The 22,919-nt window shown below is 44.9% G+C and overlaps 1 protein-coding gene across 1 annotated transcript; it reads left to right on the plus strand.

The window, feature by feature from the left end:
* Window positions 1-13,716: 13,716 nt before the first annotated feature.
* On the plus strand, window positions 13,717-20,428 carry LOC147886321 (pentatricopeptide repeat-containing protein At2g33680-like). The gene is made up of 3 exons (XM_087395677.1): window positions 13,717-16,690; window positions 16,809-16,980; window positions 20,226-20,428. Exon 1 carries the CDS (start codon window positions 13,858-13,860, stop codon window positions 16,450-16,452), a length of 2,595 nt encoding a protein of 864 aa, XP_087251803.1. The 5' UTR covers window positions 13,717-13,857; the 3' UTR covers window positions 16,453-16,690; window positions 16,809-16,980; window positions 20,226-20,428.
* The last annotated feature ends 2,491 nt before the right edge of the window (window positions 20,429-22,919 follow it).

Raw genomic sequence — 22,919 nt, forward strand, 5'->3', positions numbered from 1 at the left:
AGACCGTATGAGCTGCTGTGGCTCTGCTTGGGGTGTTGCTGGCAATTCTTGCTCTTCTTCATCAACCTGTTCTATAGATGACTGTGAAGTCAATGCTTCTATCTCCTATGTAGGTGAGGTTTTCCATTCTGATTCCTCATCAAAGATTACATCTCTGGAGATAATGACTTTGCGATTGATGGGATCATACAATTTGTATGCTTTGCTTTCTTCATTGTAGCCAACCATGATGCATTTGCATGACTTTTCATCCAATTTCCTGCGATGATCATCATGTATGTGGGCATATGCTATGCAACCAAATATGCGGAGATGCCCAATGTGTGGCTTGTGTCCAGTGAATGCTTCATAAGGAGTCATACCCTGTATCGGTTCGGTAGGAAGCCGATTAAGCAAGTAGTTTGCTATAGCTATTGCTTCTACCCAATACTGATTTGGAAGATGCTTTTCACTAAGCATTGCTCTAGCACTGTCTGCTAAAGTCCCATTCTTCCTTTCAGCTCATGCATTTTGCTGAGGAGTATCTGCACATGTGAATTGTCTTTGAATGCCGTGATTTCTGCAAAAGTTCATGAATGCTGAAGACATGTATTCACCTCCTCTATCTGATCTCATGACCTTGATCTTTATGCATGTCTGGTTTTCTACCATGGCTTTGAATTCTTGAAATCTGGAAAACACTTCAGATTTCTCTTTTAGAAAGTGAACCCAACAATATTTACTGTAGTCATCGATGGAAGTCAAGTAGTAAAGTGAACCATTGATGCTGCGGGTCTAGGCATAACCCCATACATCTGTATGTATCAAATCAAGAATACCTCATGAATGAGAGGTACTGCTAACCAAGTTGGTTCACTTTTGTTTGCAGAAGCAGCATGCTTTGCAAACTTTTCCAAGAAACTGGAGCTTCGAAATCCCAATTGCCATATTCTGATTCCTGAGATCTAACAAGTACTTGAAGTTGACATGACCATATCTCTTGTGCCATTTTGCAGATAGTGTCATCTATTGCAGTTGAGGTGACATGGCATGCTTATATGGTACTGTAGCTAGCATTCTGTATAAGCGTCCTTCCTTGACACCTTTTGCTACTAGCTGAAATCTTTTGGATGTCTTTGATAGTGCATTCATCACTGTCGAAGATGACTTTGTAATTGTGTTCCGTCATTTGACCTACTGACAAAAGGTTCTTGCTGAGCTTCGGAACATAGAGCACATCTTTCACTAATCCTTTTGTACCAATGAAATTGTTCATAGGGATAATTGAAATCAGTGTCTAGGTACATTGTATCAGTCTGATGCAATTTCTCGCTTGCAAGAAACATATTTCCATGTTAATTTGCAAAATGATTGTGACTAGAATATCCACCACAATGATTTCCTCTTCCTCAGGAATTCCCTTGACTATTGCTGGATTGACTGCCTTGGTCGTAGTGCTTCTTGCGGCAATCTCTTTCATAGTGTACAAACTTGTGATAGTAGTTGCACTAAATGTTTAACACATTGGTGGATGCATTCCCTCGTCCTTGAAATCTTCCTCGATTGGAATGATTTGCTCTTTGATGATTCTGATGTTACTGAGGATGATGTTGATTCTGATGTTGATGTTGATTTTGATTTTGTTGCTGATGATGACCACTTTTCTGATATCATTTACCTCTTCATTTGCCTCTGCCTCTGCTTTTGTCTGAAGCTGTGAATGCCTGATCATTAGAATGACGTTTACATGCTGAATAGCTTGAGTCCTGAGTTCTTCACCAAGTAGGACTGACTGAAGTTCTTCTAGTGTTGGAATTTGCCGTTGAATGGCAATACTCTAGACTAGATTCTCGTATCCCTCTCCTAGTCCATTCAGAATGACTTGAACCATTTCTGCGTGGTACATAATCTCTCCTGCTACTACAAGTTGATTGTTGTAGTCTTTTATGCGGAGTACATAAGCATGACCGGTTTCACTGTTGTTGCGAAAACTTTGGTTGATCTGGTTTCTCAATGTGAGAATTTTGGATGTGTTCTTGGACTCGTAGAGAGCTGCAAACATATCCCATGCTTCTTTCGATGTCTTGACTGTGTTGAGCTGTCCTAGCATGACATCTTGCACATTCTACTTGATCAAGTGATAGGCATACTTGTCTTTCTTATCCCATTCTGCCTGAGCTTAGGCAATGGCAGGATCGGCTACTAGTGCAAAAACTATCTGCTACTAGTAGCAGGATCTGCTACTAGTGCAAAAACTATTTGCATAGTTGTAGATGCCGTTGTAGATCCCGTTACTGGTGCTATGACAATAGATTGAGTAGAGCTACTTATGGCTGGATCAGCCAATGGTCTCGGTGTAGACCCATCGACATACTCCCATTTGTCCTGAAGGACAAGAATCTCCATTCGATGTTTCCATGTATCGTAATTGGAGTTGTCTAACTTAGCAGATGCTTCCAGATTGAGGTTGCTAGTCGTAGACATGGTGCAAGAAATGTACTCAAAAGTGTCGTGAAAATCTCTGTATGAATCAACTGCAAATACACTGACTATGCTAAGTGAATTCTATGTACCGTCGGTGAAGATAGAACTGCAATATATAAAATCTGAATTGTATTACAAGGCTTGTGGCAATGATGTTGGGAATATATAAAATCTGAATTGTATTACAAGGCTTGTGGCAATGATGTTGGGAATAGCCAAGAGGCTTTATAAGGCTGAAATGATGTGCACGATGCCGTGAGATAGCCGAATAGGCTTTACAATGGTGGCATGTGTGTGTGAAATCAAATGCTATCTACCCACTGAAACAATCTGCAATGCCTTTATACTCTCTGAAGTCTGCTCACTGAACTGATGAATGTAAGGTTTTAGGTAATGTAATGATAAGCATCCCCTCTATGGTGAGCTAGTCTACTCTAATCTAGATCTATACCAATCGTCGATCGATGAAAGAACATCAAATAATTCCTTTTCTTTTGTTCTTTTTAAGTGATGGGTCAGATGCGTCGATGTAGAGGCAAATGTGCATGAAGGAAGTGGTTTTGTCGGCAAGGCTCAAATGTGAGTATAACTTGTGCCAAAATGTGCACATGATGTGACAAGCATGTAGAGCACGAAAAAATGAGCGACTTTCCTTTTTGGAGCGCCCTCAAATTCTTCTTGGATCAAGAGATATGACTTGATCTAGGTGGAGGGGCAAAAGGAGTGCAAATGGTGCTCAGTGATGATGTGTCACTGTGGGTCACACGCATTGATGATGTGGCACTGTGCCTAGCAAGAGCTGTGCCAGTGAAGCCTTGTGCTGAGGTGGCAGAAGTGGTCACATATAGTGACTGTGGAGCACTGTGTGTGCCTATAGAGGTCAGTGCTAACTGGACAGTTGAGGTGGCACTACTGAGGTGGCACAGATGATGATGTTAGCAAGGTGATGTGGCAATGATGACATGGCACTAGTGATGTGGCAATGATGACATGGTAGGTGACATGTCACTAGTGATGTGGTAGGTGATGTGGCAAATGATGTGTCAATGATGACGTGTCCTTGATGACGTGGTAGGTGAGTTGGCATCGATGATGTGTCTACTGACATGGCAAGATAAGATGAGTTAATGATGTGGCAGTCTCACAGGGCTACTGACATGGAAGCTGAAGGTAACGCGATGATGTGGCAAGCGAGACGGATAAGTTTGCCACATGGCATAAATTTGGCTAACCAAAGCTAACCCAAGGAAACCTAACCGAATCTAACCATAGTTAGAGGTGACTTGCCACATGCTAGGACTGGCTTCACCGGAATCTAGCAGAAGATTTCGTTGATGTGCCGTTTGTTGGACCGCCTGTGAGAAGAAGCTCGTGTAGCTCATCGGTGGTGACTGGTGGAGTAGCTTATGGGCTAGTCGACTGCTGTTATCTATGGAGCGAAAGGCTGTCGTTGCAGTTGGTAGAAGCTAGAGCGCTTGTTGCTTGGTCGGCGGGCTGTGTGTCGAGGGAGCCTGTAGGTTGTCGGAGATCTGCCGCTGTTGGAGAAGAAGGAGCTCGCTAGAGTTTGTAGTCATAAGCAGGTCGCTAAAGGCCTTGCTTGGCGCTTGGAGCGAGACGTAGCTGGCGGATGTTGGAGCATGTGCAATCGATAGTCTTGCAGGTCGTTTTGGAGAAGCATTGGGAGGCTTTGCTACAGGTGGTCATTATGAGGAGATGGTCGTTGGCACTGAGGCTGAGCTATAGCTGGTCATAGAGGTCACGAGGTATGGCGGAGCCTTTAAGAGCTAGGAACTGGGAGTTGATGAACAGATGTTGCGAGCCAGGAACAAGTAGAAAGAGCTCCACAGAACGTGCAGTTTGTGCAAGAAACGAGGATGTGGATTGGACCATTGATCTGCACGTCGACGCTGAGCTCTCTCTGGGCTTTGACTGCCTCCACTGCTACTACGAGTCTCGTGGTGCATCATCGTTGGAGGCAGTCAAGCCCGGCCATGGATAATTTCAAAGGTTGCTGGCAAGAGTTCGGTGCCTTGTCCCCGGATGCAGATCGCAAGTGCAAACAAGAGTGGAATACTCCTTCAAGTAGCTCAGCTTCACAGCCTACTTATGCTGCTTCAAATTTGCTGCTCATGCAACTCATGGCGTCGCTGGGTGCAAGATTTTCTCCACTAAGAGCATTAAGCTCTCTCTCTCTCTCTCTGTCTCTCTCACACACACAGAGACAACTATGAAGTATAATCACAAACACTTAAGAGAGGACGAAAATCTCTCAAGAATAAACATCTCTCGATCTATCACACTCTCTCATGAAGGATGGTGCCTCAGCGGAAGGCAGAACCATGCTCTGATACCATGACAAAATATGAAGAGGGAGAGGAGAAGAGTGGAGATGAGGAGAGAGGGCACACCTAAAGAGCACACCACAAATGACTAATTATACACTAGATTTAGTTGAAAAAATAGAATATATACAAACCCTTTTAGGGTTAGGGTTAGGGGATCGAACCCTTTCCTTTATAGCACTCTATAAGGTTAGTGCTACGCACATATGATCACGTGATGGTGATCACATGATGTTGAGCGTGAACTCTCAACAACACCTAGAGTAAGGAAGACAAGGGATGTTTTGAGAGCACCTGGTAGTGAGCCTATTTTGCGCAGGTCTACTAGAGCTAGGTATCCTATGGATAGGCTGAAATATGATGGATTTATAGCTATTCACTATGCCTATATGATCAAAGTGATACATGAACCAGAACCCATTTCTTTTGAGCAAGCCATGGGAAAAGAAAAAAGGGAGAAAGCCATGGATAAAGAAATGGATGCCTTGGAAGCAAATGCTACATGGGAATTGGTGCCTTTGCCTAAAGACAAGAATGCAATTGGCTGCATGTGGGTTTATAAGATGAAGCACAATGCAGATGGTTCTGTGAATAGATACAAGGCAAGATTAGTTATGCACAAACATATGGCATTGATTATGAAGAAACATTCAGTCCGGTTGCAAGGATGGCAACCGTAAGAGCAGTCATTGCTATGGCTGCATCAAAGGGATGGTCTTTACATCAGATGGATGTAAAGAATGCTTTCTTGCATGGTGATTTGCAAGAAGAGGTCTATATGGAGCAGCCACCAGGTTATGTTCATGCTGTTCATTCTGAGTTTGTTTGCAGGTTGAAGAAAGCTTTGTATGGCTTGAAGCAAGCACCCAGAGCATGGTTTGACAAGATAGGACAATATCTTATCACTATTGGCTTTCAAATTTCCAAGGCAGATTTCTCACTTTATGTGAGAAAAACAAAGAAAGGCATTATGCTGCTTGTCATTTATGTTGATGATTTGATCATCACAGGTGATAGTGATGAAGATATCCTTCATGTGAAAATGCTATTGAAGTAGAAGTTTGAGATGAAGGATTTGGGAGAGCTGCGTTACTTCTTGGGCATTGAGGTGATTAGATCCACAAGTGGGATATGGCTCTTACAAAGGCAATATGAATTGGACATGCTGTCCAAATATGGGATGATAAGCTATAAGCCTATTTCAGTTCCTTTGCTGTGAAGTTGAGTGTAGATACAGGTGAGCTTTTGGAAGACCCTACTATGTACACACGCATAGTAAGAAGTTTGATTTATATGACTATTACCAGGCCAGATTTGAGCTATGCTATTGGGTCAGTAAGTCAGTTTATGCAAGCTCCAAGGAAACCACATTTGGATGCGGCTAGATGCATACTGAGGTATGTGAACTCCACATTGTAGTATGGACTACTTTATGAGACTGGGGTTTAGATACAGTTGCATGGATACACTAATGCTGATTGGGCTAGTAGTATTTCTAATAGACGATCTACCAATGGATATGTGTTCTCTTTTGAGAGTGTTGTGGTCACTTGGAGCAGCAAGAAACAGCCTACATTGCCTTGTCGAGCACAGAGGCCGAGTACAGGGGTGTAGCAATGGCTGCATGTGAGGTAGCTTGGTTGCGTAAGCTACTTTATTATATGCATCAGTTTACAGATGGGCCAGTTGTCATTTATTGTGACAACATGAGCAGTATACACTTGGCAAATAACCCAGTCTATCATGCTAGAACAAAGCACATTGAGGTGCATTATCACTATGTGCAGGAGAAGGTTCTAGTAGGTTTTATTGATCTAGTTTATGTCAGCATAGAGGATCAGGTAGCTGACATATTCACGAAGGCATTGGGCGTAGAGAAGCTGCGTAAATTCAGAGACCTGCTTGGTGTGCAGGAATTGGGATTGAGCTCGAGGGGGAGTGTTGAGATATCGAGCTCCACTCGTGATATGCCAAGGTGACCGTTGTGCATTTATGCCATCAACTTGTTAGTTGTAGATGCGGTTGGTACACCGCCCATGAATAATAGCTGGATGATAGCTATCTTTATGTACTCTAGTTAGTGGTTCAGTTAGTATGCCACCTAGGTTAGCTGAGTTTGGTTTGAGACCCACATATAGGGTTCACCTATTCCTTTTGTACTAAGAGAGTTCTTTTGGCTTTCACAACTAAGAAGAGGAAAACTGTTTTCATCCTCCACCTTTGTGTGTATTCCCCCATTGTGTATGTGAGAAAGCTGCAAGTGAGACTCCTTACTTCTCTCCCTCTCTTCACATCACCTCCGACACTACTTGTGCTGCCATCAACAGAAAATGACATAGCATTTGATTTTGAATATCAGGATCTAGATAATCCAATTCGTACTCCCATGCCAAATTCCAATGATGGGTATGATTTTGATGTAATACCACTTCCCAGTAACCCTATCAAGGAATTTTGGAGCAAATATCTTGATATGAAAACTCGAGGTGGATGTGGACCCTGGACAACTTCCCTACCAACCTTCATCAGCGTTAAATTAGTGAAGATTGGATAAGCAAGTTGGATCCCCAACCTGATTGGCACCGTCCCAAGCTCTTTGATGTAATCTTCTTGAAAGAGTACTTGCATCCATCTCCATGTCTTAGAACCCATCCCAAGTTCTATGTAGTTCCACGATGTCATAGATGGGAAGCCAACATACACACTTTGGGTAAACATCACACCATTAGTTGGCCAATGATCGAACCATACTCTAGTGTAGAATGGAATATCCAAGGCACAATGATCCAAGCACTTTAGCAGCATGAGCAAATAATATGCGGCAACATTGACTGCTTCCTTCAACAAAGTGCTATCTTCTGCAAAACATTGGAATACATTCTAGAGATCCCAAGCCACCTCGACCGCCATTTGCCTCCACTCAGTTTTAATCCCAATGAACGGATCAATGCTCAAATTACAAGCTGACTCTATCAAAGAGTCATCTTCTTAGAAGCATGCCACGTATCTCTGTTTGAACAAATGGTGGATATAGGCTACTTGGAAACAGAGCAAACATTGTACGGTGCCAAGGCTTTACAGCAGGATCGACTGGCATGACACAAGTTCCACTACCACTAGATTACATGCATGGCATCCCAATTCCATAATCACAATAAGCCATAACTCACAGACGGGTAATAAAATGGATCTGAGAGTATGTTGCCTTTGTGCCAACATGGACTTAGGTAGTATAGAATGTGTGTGTAGAGTAGCGGCAAAGCTCCACTTGTACTTGCATAAGGCTAGGAATAATCTCTCTTAGGAATCCTCAACTTGCAAGTCCTACATGAGATTCCTACATGCATGTTCTACATGCAAGTTCTACTTGCAACTCCTACATGCAAGTCCTACATGTGATTCCTACATGCATGTCCTACATGCGAGTTCTACATGCAACTCTTACATGCAAGTCCTACATGAGATTCCTACATGCATGTCCTACATGCGAGTTCTACATGCAACTCCTACATGCAAGTCCTACATGCGATTCCTACATGCATGTCCTACATGCGAGTTCTACATGTAACTCCTACATGCAAGTCCTACATGTGATTTCTACATGCATGTTCTACATGCGAGTTCTACATGCAACTCCTACATGCAACTTCTATATGCACATTCTACATGTAGAGAGAGAATGTCTTACAATTCCTACATGCAGAGAGAGAAGCTCTCCAACTTGTATAAATACCCCATAATGGGATGAAGCCCATACTCTTTGGGGCATTGTGTTGAGTTCTACTTTGGTATTCCAAGCAATTGTCTCAAGTGTCCATGTTTCCTTGCACTCAATGTCCAAAAGCATGTCCTAACCTTGCATCCCATCCTCTCCCTCTCCTACTTTCCCCTCCTCCTTCTCCTCCTCCCTTCTCCCCCTCCTCCTCCTCCCTTCTCCTCCTCCTCCCTCCCTCCTCCTCCTCCTCCTCCCTCCTCCTCCCTTCTCCTCCTCCTCCCTCCTCCTCCCTTCTCCTCTCTCTCCTTTCCCCCCATGCTCTTACACCTTCTTCCACTCCCACTCCTATGCTCCCCCTAAACCCTTAACCTCCATGATCTAACGAGGGAGACAAGTACTCTACCCTGAACCTTGGATACTTCTTCTAACCCTTGAACCTCTTCTAAACTCTGGAACCTCTCTCTGAACCTTGGAGCCTCCTTCTAAATCATGAACCTCCCTCTAACCGTTAAACTCCTCCTAAACCCTTCAACCCTAATGAAGGCAAAAGCCTTCATTACCCTAACCATGATGATGCACGTTCCTTTCACACATGCATGCACTATGTTTGCTTACCACACTTAAGCCTACGTCTCTCATCAAAATACGACACGAGGTCCTAAGCTACACTTATACTACAAACGACAACATCGATATATCTGTAGGTGACAAAAAGCCTCGGAACCCTGCATACTGAGAATACCCTGATCTTCCTGCGGAAGCCGTGGGAAAGAGCCAACACTGGGTAGTTCCTCTACCAACACTTGGTTCATAGGAGTGATCGACGGTGGGGGTGGTTGAGGTCCTGATGTAGGAGGAGGCAATGGAAGGTTTTGAGCCCTAAATTACCCTTGATTGGTAGGCATGGCTCTCTGTATTGCCAAATGTCCCTAATTGGATGGATTAGGAGGTACAGGTAAATTCAATTGTGGCCTTTTTTGATATAAGGGTTGGGTAAATGCCTTTGTTGATATATGGGTTGGGTAATTGCCTTGGGATAATAGTACTGTGACATACCATGGTTTCCCCAACATGAAGAATGCGCACAATAGAGTGTTGACTAGCTCTAAGATTAGAGGGCACTCATTAGTGGGGTGACTTCCAATGCATATTCCACACCACACATTGTCGCACCTTGGAAATCACCACCACATAATATGTCGAGACGGCCACAAAATAAAAATACCTACCATAATCCTAATGCATCATTACACCAACAAATAGTATAATTACATATATATTCTCTCTATAGTGGCATCAACATAATGTCATCATCATAATAATTGTCTCATTTAAGAAATCTAGGAACACTTCAATCTATAAGAGTATCAACCAAAAGAAGCAAACCATCAAACCAATATTGATCATGAACCATATATCTTCAATAATGTAAGTGATTGTTTGCTCTTTCCCATGGCTTTCATAGTAGGAAGAGCAGGGTATTCTCAATATGCAAGGTTCCGAGGCTTTTTGTTAGCTACTACAGATATATTGGTGAAGTTGTTTGTAGTATAAGTGTAGCTTAGGACCTCGAGCCGTATTGCGGTGAGAGATGTAGGCTTAAGTGTGGTAAGCAAACATAGTGCATGCATGTGTGAAAGGAACGTGCATCATCATGATTGGGATAATGAAGGCTTTCACCTTCATTGGGGGTTGAAGGGTTTCGGAAGAGTTTAAGGGTAAGAGGGAGGTTTAGGGTTCAGAAAGAGGCTCCAAGGTTTAGAAGAAGGTTTCAAGGTCTAGAAGAGGTTCAAGGTTTAGAAGGAGGATCCAAGTTTAGGGTAGAGTACATGGCAGAGAACTCGTCTCCCTCATAGATCATGGAGGTCAAGGGTTGAGGGACTAAGGGTTTAGGGGGAGCATAGGAATGGGAGAGGAAGAAGGTGTGAGAATAGGGGGGAGGAGGAGAGGGTGGAGAAGGGAGGAGGAGTAGGGAGGAGAAGGGAGGAGGAGGACAGAGGAGAAGGGAGGAGGAGGAGGGAGGAGGAGGAGGAGGAGGAGGAGAAGGAGGAGTTGGGAGGACGAGAGGGAGAGGAGGGGTTGTAAGGTTGGAAGAGAGGGGAGGAGGAGTTGCAAGGTTAGGACATGCTTTTGGATGTGAAGTGCAAGGAAGCATGGACAATTGGAGACAATTGCTTGGAATACCAAAGTAGAACTCAACACAATGCCCCAAAGGGTGCGGGCTTCATTGCATTATGGGGTATTTATACAAGTTGGAGAGCTTCTCTCTTTGCATGTAGGAATTGTAATACATTCTCTCTCTACACGAAGAACTTGCATCTAGAAGTTGCATGTAACAGTTGCATGTTGCATATAGGAATTGCATGTAGGACTTGCATGTAGAACATGCATGTAGGAGTTGCATGTAGGAATCGTATGTAGAACTTGCATGTAGTACATGCATGTAGGACTTGCATGTAGGACTTATATGTTGGAGATGCATGTTGAGGATTCCTAAGAAAGATTATTCCTAGCCTTATGTAAGTACAAGCGGAGTTTTGCCACTACTCTACACACACATTATGTGCTACCTAAGTCCATGTTGGCACAGAGACAACACACCCCGGATCCATTTTATTACCCATCCTCGGGTTATGTCTTATTGTGATCATGGAGTTGGGATGCCATGCTCATAACCCAGTGGCTATGAAACTTGTGGTGTGCCAGTCGATCCTGTTGTAAAGCCTTGGCACCATAAAATTTTTACTCTGTTTCCAAGAAGCCTGTATCCACCATTTGTTCAAACAGAGATATGTGGCGTGCTTCTAAGAATATGACTCTTTGATAGAGTCGGCATGTAGTCTGAGCATCGATCCGTTCATTGGGATTGAAACTAAGTGTAGGCCAAAGATTGTTGCATGTCTTTAATATTTTCTTGGCAATCCTGGAGCTCTTCTTCTTTTTGGATTAGGGTGAGTTGAGCTTGTGCCAGTTCCTCCACCTGCCGAGCATGTGTTGAGGTCAAGTAGTCATAGGAGGTTTGTAGGATTGTCGTAGCTTAAACTACTGCTGTTAGCTGTATTTGACTCTGGTGGAGGTTGGAGATCACATCCCGCACTGCCTTCTCTTGAGCTTGGAGAGCTTGGTTCATGCACACTTCTTCAACCTCTTTCTCATTTGTTTGCACTCGAAGTGCCTTGACCTCTATGGTGATTCCATGGAATTGGTCTTGGATGGCTGCTATAGTCTGTGTCTTTCCAATTTTCGGGCATGCTCCTCCTTGGCCAAGCTAGTGAATAGTTCTGATATTTGAAGCATTTGGTTGGCTTGATGATGGAGAATGATAGACGGTGATGAGGATTGGCGATACTGTTGGTACAATTGGTGCTAATGTAGCCATGCTTGATGATTTTGTAGTACGTACTGGGGGTTGTCCCAATGGTAAGTCAGCCACATGGGTACAATAGTCGTATTGCTGATCTAGCACTAGATCTCCTTGTGGCTCATTGACTGGCATGATGTTGACAGGCGGTGTTGGTGTCGATGTAGCCTCGAGCTCTGGCTGTTACTATTGATGGATATATATTGGTTGCAACTGTGCACCGAGATGTAGCATCTCGTGGGGAAATTCTTCATTTCCTACTTCCAAAATAGGCATTTCTGCCGAGGTATCCGAATTGGCCAATGTGATAGTAGAAGAAGGTAGTGACAACTCCCATGCTGGTGATAAGGGGATGTCCAAATCCTCAAAAGCTTTTGGCGACTAGGGTAGAGTCATTTCGTTATCTTTTATTTACTTATTACTGATGATTACAGCGAATAAGTGTGGAATTTTGCATTTTTGGCAAGCTGAACCATCCAGTTTCTTTGTGAAGAAGATGACCAATTGTTGGATCCAGTCTTTCTTTAGCTGTGCCTACTTAACAAAACAAATGTGTAGAGTGGGAGGGATCGATTCTTGCCGCACTTAACCCCTAGGATTGTGGATAGGAATGTTGCTGCTTCCTTGAATCGAGGACTGGGCGGGTGGGTGGGTGGTGGAGGAGGGGGGGGGGTGGAGGAGGGGTGGGGGAGCGGGGTAGTGGAGGGAGGAGGTGGTAGTTCTTAGACATTATATTCCTTCTTATTGCCAAGTTACAACTTGTTAAAGGTGAATGCCAAATGGAATAAAAGGGACTTAAGAATAAGCTTTAATTAAACTCGAAAGACACAATCATCCCTAATATAAAAATCATGTTTTGAAAGCTTATGAGTAATTGCCTTCTTGTGAAAGTTAGACACAAGGTTACAGGGTGAGCTAAAACGTAACCACTGTTTCATATGCCTTGAGACTACACTAACTATGCTTTGGGATTGTAATCATCAATATAGGATTAATTGTGGGATGCTCTCTTGGTGTGTACACTATTTCGTAAGCACAACTCTACTTGGAGATTGTGGTGCATTCCCTTTCAACATGGGGTTAGCCTAGCCATATATTTAGGTACTTGCTTTATAGAGTGAAAGATATGATATCAGGTATGCTAGAGGGTTGAAGTTTAGACCATTATCTTGTTTTCATTGGTTGAGGTAGTGGTATGAGGTGTACGATTAACAATGTCATTTGGTTTTAGAGAAGGCCCTCTCTCTATGGAGTTAAGGGTAAATGGCTAATTGAAGCCTATGATATGGTGGGAAATTGGGAACATGGGAAAAAGTAATATTTCCCACCATTTCTAGACTTTGCTATGATGTGGACATCTTTGCATGTTAGAAGGAGGAGGCCCTCACTCTTTTCCGAGAAATACACCAAGGTCAAATGCTGGGGAAAGGTGGGAAATTACCATACCAAATTCTTCAAAAAAACCCTCTGAGCATATGGGAAAATACAATTTCTCACAAAACCCCTCCCATATTCATGAGGCCTTAAGACCTGGAATGGAAATGAGTTCATTTTCAGCCTTTTTCCCAGGCTAAACTCAGCATAGTAGTGGTGAGCAGGCTTCGCATTGAGTGCCACACTTGATGGTCGGAATCCGGCCGGATTTTGGAGCATATGTAGGTTCAAAAGGCTGCTGAAGGAGAAAAGGAATTGTTGGATCTGCGCTTCAAGGTAAATGCGTTGTAGTTTGGGAGCAAGCTTTATTGGGAGATCACACAGGGCCTTTAGCTGTGATCTCTCCCTAATTTGGCCGCTCATTGGTTTGCTCTGTACTCCTCCATTTCAACAAAAGGATACTGGCGATAAGGCGCTGCAAGTCCTTCAGATTTTGGTGCTCGAGGGAGATCCCTAAGCTAGGCCTTTACAAGCCAGATTGATGGAATATCCAGTTGGAAAGAGGAGATAAACCAAGAGTCTAACCCGCTCTGGCCTCATCTATGGCCCTATTTCTTTGTTATGTTTCTCCCTGCCTATCATCATTTGGCATGTCTCATCTTGCCATGCCACAATCATTGCCCAAGCTTGGTGAAGAGGTGCTAGGAACCAGCAAGGCCTGTCCTATACATATGTTAGATGGTCACCATCAAAGTATCCTTGCGAGGAATGAAGACTGCCATTCTGAAAGTTTCAACGGCTGTCATACCCTTCATTTGAATGGGGACCATAGGGGTGCCTTTGGGAGGACTGAAGGCAGCCCTTCTGAACGCTTGAATAAGGTGATCATCCGTCACCTGGTTCAAGAGACAGATGCTGCTACCTATGCCACACTTTTGAGGCGCTGCATGAGTGCTAAGGCTCTGTATGAGGGTGAACGTGTGCATGAACACATTACCAAACGTGGTTATATGGGCGACAGGTTTCTTAGTAACCTTGTCGTACAAATGTATGGCAAATGTGGGAGCCTAGAACATGCACGTGCTGTGTTTGACAACATATTGTATCGAAATGCATGCTCTTGGAATATCATGATTGCTGCGTATGTCCAGAACGGGCATGGAAATGAGGCTCTACAACTGTTTAGGCAAATGCATGCCGAGGGCTTTGAGCCAGGGAGCATCACTTTTAGTTGCGTTTTAAATGCATGTGGCATCGTGGCAGGCTCACAGGAGGTTCAAGAGGTCCATGCTACTATTGTAGGCACTGGCTGGGAGTTGGATGCTTTTGTGGGGACAGCCCTCGTCAATATGTATGGTAAGTGTGGGAGCCTAGATGATTCTAGGGCTGTATTTGCGGAAATGACCCGGCGGGATGTAGTCTCTTGGAGTGCCATGATTGCAGCATATGCCCAGAATGGACAAGGGAAGGAGGCCCTACAACTGTTGGGTCAGATGCATGCTGAAGGCATCAAACCAAACAAGATCACCTTCATCTCTATTTTGGATGGGTGTGCTATTATGGCAGCATTAGAAGAGGGCCGAGAGTTCCATGCTACTATTCTTGGCGATGAATGGGAGTCTGATCTTGTTGTGGGGACAGCCCTTGTCAATATGTATGGAAAGTGTGGGAGCCTGGATGATTCAAGGGCTGTGTTTGCAGGGATGCCTTTGCGGAATGTGGTATCTTGGAATGCCATGATCACAGCTTGTGCCCAGAACGGGCATAAAAAGGAAGCTCTACAAATGTTCAGTCTTCTGCAGGCTGAAGGCATCCAGCCAAGCAAAGTCACGTTTATCTGCATTATGGATGCGTGTGCCAGTGTGGCTGCCCTAGAAGAGGGTCAAGAGATCCATGCTACTGTTGCTGGCGTAGGATGGGAGTTGGATCTTGTGGTGGGGACAGCCCTTGTCAATATGTATGGCAAGTGCAGGAGCGTGGATGATTCAAGGGCTGTGTTTGCAGAGATGCCACTGCTCGATGTAGTCTCTTGGAATGCTATGTTGGCAGTGTATGCCCAGAATGGGCACGGCAAGGATGCCCTACATCTATTTGGTGAATTACAGGTCCAAGACATCGAGGCAAATAAGATCGCCTTCATCTGCATCTTGGATGCTTGTGGCAGTCTTGTAGCCCTAGGCAAGGGTCAAGAGGTCCATGCTACAATTGTTGGAAATGGGTGGGAATCAGATGTTGTGGTGGGAAATGCCCTTGTCAATATGTATGGCAAGTGTGGCAGTGTGGATGATTCGAGGGCTGTATTTGCAGAGATGCCATCACGAGATTTGGTCTCCTGGAATGCCATAATTACAGCATGTGCCCAGAACAAGCAGGGCCAGGAGGCCCTACAGTTGCTTAATCAAATGCAGGCTGAAGGCATCCAGCCAGACAAGATCACTTATATCTGCATTTTGGATGGGTGTGCCAGTGTGGCAGACCTAAAGGATGGTCAAGAGCTCCATGCCACTATTGTTGGTTTTGGATGGGAATCGGATGTTGCTGTGGGTACAGCCATCCTCAGTATGTATGGCAAATGTGGGAGCCAGGATGATTTGAGGGCTGGGTTTGCAGAGATGCCACTTCAGGATGTGATCTCCTGGAATGCCATGATAGCAGTCTGTGCCCAGAACGGCTATGGCAAGGAAGCCCTTCAACTGTTTGGTCAAATGCAGGCTGAAGGTGTAAAGCCAGACAAGATTACGTTTGTTTGCGCTCTCACTGCATGCAGTCATGCAGGTCTGGTTGATGATGGTAAGCGATACTTCGCCTTGATGGATAGAGAACATGGCATACCCCCCTCGGTGGAGCATTATGTGTGCATGATTGATCTTCTTGGGAGATGGGGACATTTGGAAGAGGCAGAGAACTTGATTACCAGCATGCCATTTGAAGATGTCAGTTCAGCATGGATGGCCTTGCTTTCATCATGCAGAGTACACAATGATGTGGAGCGTGCTGTTCGTGCTGCAAACCATGTTTTGAAATTAGATCCACAGAATGGCTCACCCTACGTGCTGTTAGCTAGCATTTATGCTAATGCAGGTAGGTTGGATGATGCAGTGAAAGTGAGAAAGGCAATGATTGAAAATGGTGTGAAGAGACTGCCTAGTTTCTGCTGTACTCAGGTGAATAATGTGGTGCATGCATTTTATGCTTGAGACACAACACAATCTCAACAGGAGGATATATCCACCAAGTTGCAGAATTCGAGAGGGTACAGGGATATGTGCTTGAGACACTACAGTGTGTCATGGTTTGGACAAAGAGGAGATGGCGTGCTTTGTTACCTAAGCGAGAAGATGGCCATTGTTGGGCAACACGGGAACATATATTTGTGTACCCAAGAATCTTTGGATGTGCTAGGAACACCATTCTGCTGCTAAATTGATCTCCAAGGTGGTTAAACGCAAAATAACTGTGAGTTATGCTAGTCTTTTACATATTTTCATACGATTAATTTGTGGGGTTATAAGCAAGGATACCTTGATGACCTGGTTATTTTGTAACTTGACAGGTTTGCCAGGAGCTTCACAATGACATATCAATGGAGATGTTATCATCATGCAGCCAGTGTGTCACATTGCACCCAAGTGCAGGGGTGCATGTGACAAGCGAGCCGAGTTAAGCTTCGATGCAATTCGCGTTTGATATTCCATCGTTGTGTTGATTCCGCTTGCAGAGCTATGGTATGTGTTGCCTAGCTATGGTCTTGCATATATTCTTTGTTTCTTCTGTTGCTTGTTTCCTGTCCTTGGCTACCAGTCATGTTTTTCTGGGTTTCCTTTTGCTATCGAACTACACAGCCCTCTCATCCTTTTTCCAACTCACGAGACTGATGCAGTGAGGACTCGGGGTTGATCGACACTGCCTGCTCTTTGAGCTAGAAGCAGATTTAATAGCTTCTGCTGTATCATCTTTGGATCATTTCGTGTTTGATAATAGCTGTAAAGTTCTGGGCAGGCCTTCTGAATAATATTCACCTTGTTTTACAGAAAAAGGAACTTTTTATCAATGCTTGGAAACAAAGAAGCAATACAAGGCGGCTGTGCCAGAGGCACCGACCGGAAAAGAAAACCCCTTCCTACCTGGCAAAGGCCAGCTTGCCTATAGAGAACCTGGCTCATTTGACCAATTGGCTGATGGTGGAACCCGATGGCCCCCCATCACTAGGCTGCAGCTCGCAACCCATATATTCCATGCCGTGATGCTGGCCACTGTCTCCCACACGCCATCCTCTGGGGCCAAGAGAGGCCGGTGTCGGCCTAGCGGGGTTGCCTCATGTAGCTCGATGTGATAAATACTATGCTTGTGTATCCTGCAAGCTGGGGAGACCTCATCAATATGGAAGGCGTGACCCCCTCGCTCACCTAGGCCACCATACCCCAAATGAAGACTCAGTGGAGGTTCTGCATTTGGGCTATGATCCGGAGCGATCCTAGCGATATCCTCTGGGCGCTCAGGCAGCTGCAAAGGCAATGAGGGATCGCCTCCAGCACACCCTCTAAGCAGCAGTAACATCGCCCATCCACTCTCATCTCCTCCAGCCAGGGGCCTACGGGTAAACCCCCATGGGGCATCAACTCAGAAAAAGTACGAGATCTTCCACGGTCGCAGATTGGACCAGAGCCTCATTCAAAAACGTGAGCGGACCTCCTGAGATACCTACTGTGCTGCCCGGTGTCTTCCTTGAAGGGGTCTAGGGTGATGCCTCCATTTGCAGTTGTCGTCTTATCCGAGTCGTGTATGAGAAGGGAGCCTCCTCCACTCTCCCTTTATGGCCTACTCGCGACGGCCAACACCACTCTCTTGGATCCCACTGCACCTCCCAAAGAGGCCGACCCTCCCAAAGCTAGAGTCGCCATCGGGGGGCTTCCTGGCCCGGGATACTGGGAGGATCTATAAACCAGGCTGCCCAATCGGCTCACCACCCTAATCAATCGCCAATGGAGTGAATCTTTCTTCTGTCCATCTCTGGGTCCTCCTCTGTCAGTCTGGAGGAGACACTCAGCCCCCATCCTGAAGAAGCTGACTCGGTCACCCCCATGCCGCATCAGAACCCTAAGGGGGACCCTTGTCCAGCCAATTCCGTGTGCCCATGTTTGTAGGCCTGCCCTCCACCTCTTAGATATGGCTGTGTCAATCTCTCTCATCCGAAGTCCGGCTCCTTTGATGTGGGAGGGGGCTCTATGCTCAACTCTGGGTCCTACGGGAGTTTGCTCCAAGTCCTGAAAGATCTAGCTGGCGTGTTGTCCACTGCTCCCAGCCTATTTGTGTCCACTATCCGAGCATACAACGGTACTAATCTTGAATGTAGGTGTGCCAAATGAGTGGCTGGTGGTCAAACTCCTCCCTGCAGCAGGTTGGCTCATATGAGTCCTCTTGTGAGTCTCCACCATACCGTGAAAAGGCTCCTTATCAATGGGGATCCCTTCCCCGTGAGGCGGGCCTTCACAAAAAAATCAAAAAGGTGGGACTGCTGCCACTGACCACTTGTGCGTGGCGTGTTCTTGAGAGGCCCCCTCTGTAGAAGGAGCTTCCAAGGCTCTGCATTGGGGGTAAGTCTGCGAACCACTGGCTTGCCTTGAAGGGCCCTACTCTGCATCTCTAGGTCGATGATTCCTAGGTCTCCTCGAGCCCATGGCATGATCATAGTTTGCCAAGCCACCTGGGCCCTAGTATTCCTCTTGCCATCCGAACCGGCCCGAAGGAAATTCTACAACCTTAGACTTATGGATGATTGGATTAATGGCCACTTGTGGAAGGGTAGGCCCTTTTGATGGGACAATTCTCATGAGGCACAACCCTTCACAAGAGCTACAACGAAGAGCTATAACTCTTCCAAAGAGGCATACACTTATGAAGAGGACATGTCACACGGGGTATACAACTCTTCATGCACATACCCTTTTGAGCACACACCTGTGGATCTTCGCTCTCTATATATGAGACACCTCATCGTATGGATCATGCACTTACAGTTGGCATTTGTATGCCTTGGTAAACTTCGTGGGGTTGCATTCTCCAAGGTTTGAGAGTGGTGGATCTGTTATGCCACTTGGCAGTTCTTCATGAACTAGTCAGACGTGGTCCTGAAGGAGTGTTGCTTGTGATTTAGCTTCTCTCTCTTCTAGACGGTTCTGTTGGAATGATCCTCATGGACAAGCGTATGTGCCCTAAGGTTTCATGGAGGCCTGTGATTGGCCTATAGTCGTGGAGCTTGTGTTTGATTGGACCATGCAATGGACTAATGTATGGACAACCACGTGGCAAGACTTGTGTGATGATTGGCCAAAAGTTGCATGGTGGTTTGGAAAATACTCGCAGCTAGTCGAGGCGGTAATACCACATACCTATAAATCTATGAGAATACAATGTACTCTTTCTTTTTGTCCGTGCTCTCTATGAGAGTCGTCTACTATGTCGAAGCCTAGGCTTCTGTGAGCAGTTGTTCATCCCATCAGGTCTTATGGGATCCATAGCTGAGTCGAGTCTTCTTTGTAACCAGCAACAAGGCCCATAGGCATGAGCTGGATAGCATGCAAGGTCTCTTTCTTTGAGTCAAGCTTTCCTTGAAATATATTGCTCATTTTGGGTCGTATTATTTCTCTCTGTTGTGCATGATTGCATGTGATGTATTTCGTAGAATTATCTCGTGTGAATAATATAACTTCAACAGTTTAGATTCCAACAAGAATTGGTATCAGAACAAGTTATTTGCGAATCTGACAGTTGTTCACGTCATTTGGGAATTTGAAAAAAGGGATTTGTCGTCATAAAGCTTGAGAGGTATCTGTGTAAATTGAAGGATATGCATAAGATATTGTCTGTCAAAGGATTTCGTGGAAACAGTCTTGATTGATTCTAGAGGCCGTTGAAGATTTGGATGGGCCAGCCCTCAAATGTGACACAGTTTTGGTTTGTGGTCGTGCAGCACTGTGTGGGTGATCCTGGTTTTCCTGGGAGTTTGTGGAGGTTCGTGGATCGATTTTCAACAACATGAAATAGCATCTAGTTATTTCCATGCAGCGGCAGCGCATCATCTTGACAAAATAGTGATTGTCTTGATGAAGCATATAGTAGAATGTCCATTGATGTACTTTTGGCTTCATTAGATGGTCAACGGAATGTATTGAGGTGTGGCTGCTTGGATCTTCTTGCTGGCAGTACTGATTGTGTTGATACTTTCAAAGTTTTGGCAAAAGATTTCGTGAGCCTTTGAGTCTCTGGAACAATGTGGGTGTATCTTCTTGGTTTCTTGAATTTCTTGTACAAGAGTGGATTGATCTAACGTAGCTACATCGACAGAGTACAAGAATAAAGCACATGCAGTTAAGAATCCTCTAACCGAGAAGTAAATCACAGGTTTTGCTGAAGCAACTATTGATGATCAGGACTGAGCATTTTAGAGTATGGACAGAATTTTAGAACTGCTCGGGCTCTTTGTGAGCGTGCAGTTGTTGGCTCTTTATGCGTAGACCATATTTTTAGTCTGTTCAAGTTCTTTAGGTGGCTCAATTTTCTGTTCGATTGGTTGATAGTTCAAGTTCCATGTCCGATTGGTTGATAGTTCAAGTTCCACGTTTCTTTTGGGAGTAGCTCTTATCATCTTATGGTAGGCTACGATGCCGTTCATGGAACTTTGCTATCGAGTTGGCAAAGGATTACGTAAAGGATTTGTGTATCTTTGAGCTTCTTTACATTGGCATATTTTGGCTTGGCATGGCACTTTGTGTGTGGCGGGCATAGTATTTTCAGAATTGGCTCTTGTGAGTCGTGAACGAAGTCAAATGTGATGAAGATTAAGCATTTAGGACCCAAGCACAATTTCAGAATTGCTCTGGCTTATGGTAGCGTGCAATTGTTTCAGATGATCTCAGTGGGTAGGTCATGTTTAGGTGTTCAGGTACAGTTTTCTTAGTGTTGGCTACTTTTGTTCTGTTCGACTCCGTTTTCATAGGCTTCCCCATTTCGGTTCAGGGGGGGATTGTTGGAATGATTCTTATGGAGAAGTGTATGTTGCCCTAAGGTTTCATGGAGGTCTGTGATTGGTTTATAGTCGTGGAGCTTGTGTTTGATTGGACCATTCAATGGATTAATGTATGGACAACCACGTGGCAAGACTTGTGTGATGATTGGCCAAAAGTTGCACGGTGGTTTGGAAGATACTTGCAGCTAGTCGAGGCGGTGGCTGAGGCGGTAATACCACATACCTATAAATCTATGAGAACACATTGTACTCTTTCTTCTTGTCCGTGCTCTCTATGAGAGTTGTCTACTATGTCGAAGCCTAGGCTTCTGTGAGCAGTTGTTCATCACGTCAGGTCTTGTAGGGTCCATAGCTTCGTCAAGTCTTCTTTGTAACCAGCAACAAGGCCCGTAGGCCTGAGCTGGATAGCATGCAAGGTCTCTTTCTTTGAGTCAAGCTTTCCTTGAAATATATTGCTCATTTTGGGTCGTATTATTTCTCTCTGTTGTGCATCATTGCATGTGATGTATTTTGTGGAATTATCTCATGTGAATAATATAACTTCAACAGTTTAGATTCCAACAGGTTCGGGCTAGCTCCATGAGAGTCAGAGCCAGCGACCTCTGGCAGCCTGGAAATGACTCTCCTCTTCAGTTCTTGGTGACAAAATTGTGAAAGCAGATTGGTCCGTGGTGCTGGCCTTACCTCTTGAAGTTGTTTGCAGCCAACTGTTCTTGCTGACTCCTATGAAGTGCATATATGCAATTCTCAACCGCTGGAGTAATCAACTCTTGGAGCGCTTGTGTGGCATCATTGTTCCAAGTCATGTGTGGTGAAACCGCATATTGCGTGTGTTGTGGTAGATTTCCGTCAACCTTTGTGGCATCTACAATGTGACTGTGTGTCAAGTGTTCTTGTCAAGTCTATCATTTTATGCAGTGTGATCTCTAGTAGTTAGTGCCAGGAGCATATGTGGCTCTGTTCTAAGTCTTTCTACAAGCTTTGTAAGTCGCACAAGCTTGGTCAGGCTGAGCAACAAGTCTTTCAGTGCTGAATACAATAGTCGTGTTTTTTGATGCGGTAATCATCTCGGGTCTTTCATATCGGCTATTTATGTGGGAATCTGCTACACGTATTTTGAGTTTTGAATACCAACAATTGGTATCAGAGCAGTCGGCGAGGGCCTGCAAGTTGTCGAGGAGTCTGTAATTCGTGCTTGTCTTTCACAATGGAAAGCTGGACCAAGATTTCTTCATCCAAGTCCGGACTTTCTGCTTCTTAGTTCCTAATGATATTTGATTACTAGGATTTCTTCCTGTGGTATCAGAGATCCAGCCAACCCTGGTCGGCCCCCACAGACTGAGGGGTCGGCCAGATCAGGTCAGTTGGTTTTGGGGGCTTCTTGCCCCTATAAAAGGGAGCCCTTGTGGGCTCATTAGGACATCCACATTGTGAGCAGATCGGAGCTGCCAGTAGCCTGCCAGATCGGAGCACATACGTGTAGCAAGGGAGGTGACTACAGAAGGGTTCAAAGATCTCGTGGGTCTTCACTGTTTGGCTGTCTTCTAGGGCAGCAAGGAGGACGGAAGTCAGAAGGAGCTGGGGGTTTCTTGCCCCTACAAAAGGGAGCCCTTGTGGGCTCATTAGACATCCACATTG

The sequence above is a fragment of the Dipteris shenzhenensis genome, chromosome 24, assembly GCF_047967505.1.
Source record: "Dipteris shenzhenensis isolate YYH24624 ecotype China chromosome 24, Dip_SZ_1.0, whole genome shotgun sequence".
Taxonomy (NCBI): domain Eukaryota; kingdom Viridiplantae; phylum Streptophyta; class Polypodiopsida; order Gleicheniales; family Dipteridaceae; genus Dipteris; species Dipteris shenzhenensis.